This window comes from Limulus polyphemus, unplaced genomic scaffold (assembly GCF_000517525.1).
Source record: "Limulus polyphemus unplaced genomic scaffold, Limulus_polyphemus-2.1.2 Scaffold4153, whole genome shotgun sequence".
Lineage (NCBI taxonomy): Eukaryota > Metazoa > Arthropoda > Merostomata > Xiphosura > Limulidae > Limulus > Limulus polyphemus.
In genome coordinates, this window is record NW_013669763.1 from 91,124 (window position 1) to 97,517 (window position 6,394).

The 6,394-nt window shown below is 34.1% G+C and overlaps 1 protein-coding gene across 2 annotated transcripts in view; it reads left to right on the forward strand.

Annotated features, from left to right (window-relative positions):
* The window catches only part of LOC106470671 (cholinephosphotransferase 1-like), a 16,771-nt gene extending 10,992 nt beyond the window's left edge, over positions 1-5,779 (forward strand). For both annotated transcript variants that reach the window (XM_022399309.1, XM_013931236.2), the window contains exons 4-5: positions 2,296-2,440; positions 5,634-5,779. In XM_022399309.1, coding sequence (XP_022255017.1) covers positions 2,296-2,440; positions 5,634-5,779 — 291 coding nt within the window. The remainder of the gene's footprint in view (positions 1-2,295; positions 2,441-5,633) is intronic.
* Positions 5,780-6,394: the final 615 nt, after the last annotated feature.

The following is a 6,394-nucleotide window of genomic DNA, read 5'->3' on the forward strand; positions in this document are numbered from 1 at the left end:
GGAGGTGGGCGGTCTGCGAACCCGCGACCCGCAGATTGCAAGATGAGCGTCCTACCCACCTGGCCATGCCAGGCCTAGGAGAGCATCTTAACAATCAGTTGTCAGTTGTGATATGATATCTTACCTCCTCTCACAAAAAGCCTCTAGTAGTCTTGATATTCCCACTTATTTCTGTATACTTACATGCAAATGATTATGCAGCAACCCTCCACTATCTCTATTGTAAAAAGCGCTCCCTCTAATCTTGCAGCTGTTAACCACTTCTCGGTTGGTAGTCTTATTGAGTAGATTTGTTTTTGCTCGTCATGAATTATTTTATTTATCTCCCCTTTCAATTTTGTGAGTTATGCAGTCACATTTTCAGATGGTCATGACTACAACTGCTGAAGTGGAATTTCTGACAGGTCGAAACCACAATTCTCTGCCCATGAAGTGATGGCTCTGGTCTGTCGAGGGTTAATCAATTTCCTGCAACAAACGGAACAAACTGATGATTGTCGTATCACAGTTTTCAGTGATTGGGAAGTTTTGGATTTGAACAGCCTTTTTTTCCCCTTTCTGATTATGCCTGGTGGATTTGAGTATTCAGGTATATTATTTTCTGACCTTCTCTTCCATTCCTGTGTTACACCAATGCTTTTCTTGGGGACTAGCATTTCTTTAGTGCTTCCTCCTTCCCTGGATATTGGGGTTCATGCAATTCACTTTGGGAAGTATTTTTCTTTGGGGGTTGGTATGCCTCGAACTTGACATTCTGTGGATGGACGATCATGCTTTTGATTATTATCTTTCCAAGTACTTTTATTTGGACTCACAATGAGTACAAGTCTGACCACGATAATTCAATTACCTTCTCCTGTATTTGTCTTACTCTGATCACCCTTCTTGGGTCAGGATGGGTGCAGGCCGTATTTGGAGGTCCTTGGCAGTTGATCCATGGGTTCTGAAAGTAATTCTATTCATCTCCCCCATTGTCTTAGAATTCCATTTCCTTCTCTCCTCCTTAAAATTCTGTTTTTTACCCACCTGACTCATTCTAGAGGTCTTCATTTCCACCGTTCTATTAACATATGACTGCTTCTTGCCTTCTTACAAACTTTTTTCCTACCTTTATGGCCATTCCAATCCCTCCTGCTTCCTTTGCTCAGTCAGGGCTCTTCGATGGTATATGACACATTGTACTGCTCCCTTCCACGGTTCCTGTGTTCACTTGTCTCTCCTGTGACCTTTTCCCTATTACCCTTCTCGGTTTAATTCACCCGGTGTTTTTCTTCTCATTTTCCTGATCCTGATGATTGTCACCTTTTTTCATGTTTTTTTTTCCATCAGATTATCTTCCCTGCTGGTATCCATTTTTGAGGTGAAAGGTAGATAGATGTACAATGTTGATTGAGGTCGAACTCCCATTTACGGTCTGTCACACCCTATCCACTCTACACCAGGGGATCCAATTATTTCTGCAATTTTTCTTGGGGTACCTCCATGTTTCTGCCCTTTTTTTAGTAACACATTACTAAAGGGCAAAAATATACCTGACTCAGAAGTTGTGAGGTCTTGTTGTTTTTAATTCCTTCTCGCACCCTATGGTTTTCTTTTTGGTGCTTCCTGAAGGAGATGATCATCTTCTCATGGATCCTCCACCAGTTCAATGTGGGATTCTAGCTTTTTGTGAGGGGAGGTTAGATATCATATTAGAAGTTAACATTTTCCTAAACTGAAAATGTATTTCTGATAAATACTTACCTCCGCTCACATTTCCCACTCGTCCTCGTCACTTCTGGTATGGTTAAGCTAGAAGATTAGATAGGACGCTAGTTACGATAGGGGTAGTTTTGCACTCCTATTTTTGAAAGGTTGCTGTATAATCATTTGCATGTTAGTATGCAGAAATAAATGAGAGTATCAAGGCTAGTGGTAAGCAAATATGTATACCGATACATGGCAGTATAAGTCTAGAAATCTAGGTAAGTATCTGTCAGAAATACATTTCACTTTAGGAAAATGTTAATTTCTATGGCTTAAAAACCATCTGGGGGTTATGTATTTCTTTACTTGTTGTTAAAATGTGAATGTATTTTTTTGTATCTTATCTAGGCATATGAAAAACTTGATGTAAACGTGAGTCTGTTTACTTTTTCATATAACATCTGCAAAGTGCGAAACGTTTTTTTTTTCTTTGTTTGAAATTAATTCACAAACAAGATTCGCGTGACAAGAAGAGTTGAATTATGTAAATCATAAAAGCAGTATTTAAGTTATCTTCACAAATAAATTACCGTGTAATTCAAATTACAGGTTCCTAGTTGGGTATTTCTGTTGTGTGCCTTTGGAATCTTCCTCTATCAGACGTTTGATGCTCTTGATGGGAAGCAAGCTATAAGAGTTCAGAACACACAATTAGAAGAATACTATGACCATGGATGTGATGCTGTTTCAACAGGTATGTTCAGGTATATGTGATCCATTCAGTGCTGATAGAATATGTTGGCTATAAACATGAAACTTTAATAATGTTTTTTTAGCTGCTGTTAGTCACAAGCTTAATTTGTAGAAGGAAGATGTTTGTAATCAATTACAAGTAATCAATTGTAACAAAAGTATAGTTTTTCAAGATCAGATAATTACTTTTTTTATGAATTGAGGTTTTGGGTTTCCGTGTATACTGTGTGAGATGTATATAACTGCTTGGAATTGGGCTGGAGTAGATAAAAAAAATAGACAATGTTAGAAAACTTTGATGGTAGTAGGGATAAACTATGATATATTCTTCCCATTGATGCTTTTATATTGTATTTTGGTATTTCATTGATTGTGTACGTGACAATTAGCCTCCAGGCATATCGAGTTACACTCCTTTCAAAGGTAACCAAATGTTTATTGTTTATTAATTTTTTAATTCATATGAAGAAAATAACATTTAAAAAAAGGCAACAAAAAACCTGTACATGCTTATTGTTGAAGAACAGTATAGTGAGGCCTTTTATCTGTAGTTTATTGTAACTTTAAGAATGAAATAATTATCACACTGAAAAAGAAACATGTTGTGTATAGTGTTCAGGTGCACTAATATTCGGCAGATATCATTAAAAGTGTCTGCATAAGGAAATTTTAGGAAATATTATGAAGAGAATAAATTGAAGATGGATAGCAGATGTGATAAACACACACACACACAAGTGAACAAATGGACATCTTTATCCACAGTATATGACTTGTTGCAGGTTTCTCTTTGAATGGTCCTGGGTCCCAAGTTGATTCAAATTATTTTGTTTTCCAGTGTCATTAAGTACAAGAGATGCTAGCCCTTTTAGTAGTGGGGGCTTTATAATGTGATGGTCAATCCCACTATTCGTTGGTAAAAGAGTAGCACAAGAGTTGGCAGTGAATGGTAATGAATAGCTGCCTTCCCTCTAGTCTTACACTACTAAATTAGGGATGGCTAGTGCAGATAGCCCTCGTGTAGCTTTGTGCTAAATTCATAAAAAACAAACAACACTACCATGTACACTTTTCTAGACCTGTTATTTCGGACAAATCAGTAATGTTTTATACGTTCATAAGGGTGTTGGAACTTTAAGTGTTGTATGTGTATGTAGTTACTCTAGTTCTTTGTAACAAACCAACAGAAATGAATAGTCATAATATATTTATTTATTAGGCAAATAAGCACTTAGCCAAAGTAAAAACTCAGTACGTTTAGATATTCTTTAGGTAGACTAAATTTAAAGACAAACAACATTAGAAGAACATCAATTTATTTTGTAAAATCCAACTTTTAATAGTTATATCTTTATCTTAAAAAGTTTTTAAAACCATTAGGGGAATGATGAAAACTAGAAAGTCTATTCAGGTAATATAGTAGTATTGTGTTTACAACTAACACTGATATTTAACTTTTTCACACACTCTGCAGTAACGTTTCATTTTTAAAACGATGATATAACTTTTTTTAAAGGTTAGCTGTGTAACAAGCATTTTTTTACATGAAAGAAGATTCACTGTAATATAGTACTTTGGATTACTAAATGTTGCCCATGGATTACTAAATGTTGCCCATATAGTCCTAAAGTAACCTAAGTAAGTGAAACAAAGTTAAAATAACATTAACAATAATCTGTAAGTGATTAACTCAGTCAGGTTACAATCTAGCAGTTTCAAAGCTTGTATTTTTATTTCTAGTAATGCGATTGATATGAAAATAATAACAGTTAAAAACAAACATTTTAAGTTTTTAAATTCAATTATATAGTTATAATTATTTATAATCATGGTTAGAAATATATCATTTATTCATATACAGGATGTCTTTAAAAAATATTAAAAGTTCTTTAACTATACAGACTTGCCACTTGCATTTTTACTTATTTTAGGCATCAACAGTGCGTAAACATCTGTTGTAGGAGAATTCTAACTTCTAAACAATTAAATATCAACAAATCTCGTAAAGTTGAGATGCATTGTTACAGTGTCTGGAAAAAGCCAAGGTACAGGAAATTACAATACTGCCTTTTCATTGATATTCATATTGTTATTCTAGCTTAAAAATAACCAGTTACTGGCTGAGGCTTTGTCTGGATTGCTGTAGACTCCATTTGTGTTGATTTTAGAAAAACCTCAAAAAAAAGTTTTTATGGTAATAAATAGACCAATTAAATACAACACTGACGTCTAATGCTTAATTTTATTACCACATGGTAGTGTAAGGATGTCTAGCTGCTTTTTTATTAATATCTGAAGAGAAATGGAGGGGAATCAAACCCCCTGGACCCCTTCCTTAGATGCACACCTGCTTATTCAACATTAAAGCATACAGTCACTCAATTTTAAATTAGAAACATAATACTGTGTAACAAAATGAAAATAAATTTTCACCGTAGTTAACATTTACATAACCAAAGAGTTGTTGATTGATACCACCTCCCACTTGCCTTCTTTCCAGTCAGCAGTTAAAAATTAGTGATAGCGGCAGACAAGAAAGATAGAATGAGCAAGTTTGGTGGCGAATCAAACCCCAAACTCTTAAACCAGTGTAGGCCATAGCTGAACAAATTTGAAATAAATAAACTTAAAAAATAACAACTTGTATTGCTGAAATTGTGTTTTAATATACCCCCAGTAGATGAAAAACAGTTAGCCCATCGTGTAGTTTTTTGGTTAACAACAAATAAACGAAATAGTAATAACTTGATTACTTGGATAGTGGTAATAATCAGATACTCTAATTTTGATAGGTTGGTTATTTTTGTAACAGTAATTTTAATCGTAATTTCATTTCATCAATTTTTGGAATAACTGAGAACAATTATAATTGTAACATTAATTTTAATTAATTGATTAGTTTGTATTACACTAGTCGATGTAATCACTACTCACAGGAAAATGATTAAACCTGCCATCTCATACTTACAATTAATAACACTTCAAGTATTTTATTTTTGGATTTTCTCTTTACGTTCCTAGAAACATCAATTGTCTCTATATTGACGAGATGCATAAGCTATTATTTATAAAAATAAAAATTCAGATGCTAGTCGGTGACTAAATCAGTTTATGGGTTATAAGTTAAATTATTTAATTATGATATGGAGTGCTTCTATTTTTATCGAAGTAACTATTGACTCTTTCCATTGCAGTGTTTGTAACCCTAGCTATTTCTGTGGCTCTTCAACTTGGATCGTCTCCCTCACTTCTGTTTATTTTGTTCTTGGTATCTGTACTTTCATTTTTCTCAGCACATTGGCAGGATCACGTTACACACGTTATTTTGTTTGGAAGGTAAGTAAATGGGGAAAGAGTAGCAGGTAACATATTTATTTTAAAATAATTTGTTTTGTTTTATTAATTTCATAAATAGTTTATGGCGATTATAGTATGGTCGAAATATGATTATGCATTCTTCATCTTGGAAAATCCCGAATAAAGAATACCGTGTTTAAAAATACAATAAGCCTAATGTTTTTAATGACACATATAATTGATTATAATCGTACTTCGCCAACAAAATGTTTTCATGTCATAACAGTTATTTTTTTAGAATATGGCTAGTATAAATAGTGTTCTGCTTGTTGTATCCCAGTTGGCTTGATGAGTGATGGATCTGGTGGACATTGTGTGGTTGAAATACTTTTATATATTCTTCTAGAATATGGCTCGTATAAATAGTGTTCTGCTTGTTGTATCCCAGTTGGCTTGATGAGTGATGGATCTGGTGGACATTGTGTGGTTGAAATACTTTTATATATTCTTCTAGAATATGGCTAGTATAAATAGTGTTCTGCTTGTTGTATCCCAGTTGGCTTGGTGAGTGATGGATCTGGTGGACATTGTGTGGTTGAAATACTTTTATATATTCTTCTAGAATATGGCTAGTATAAATAGTGTTCTGCTTGTTGTA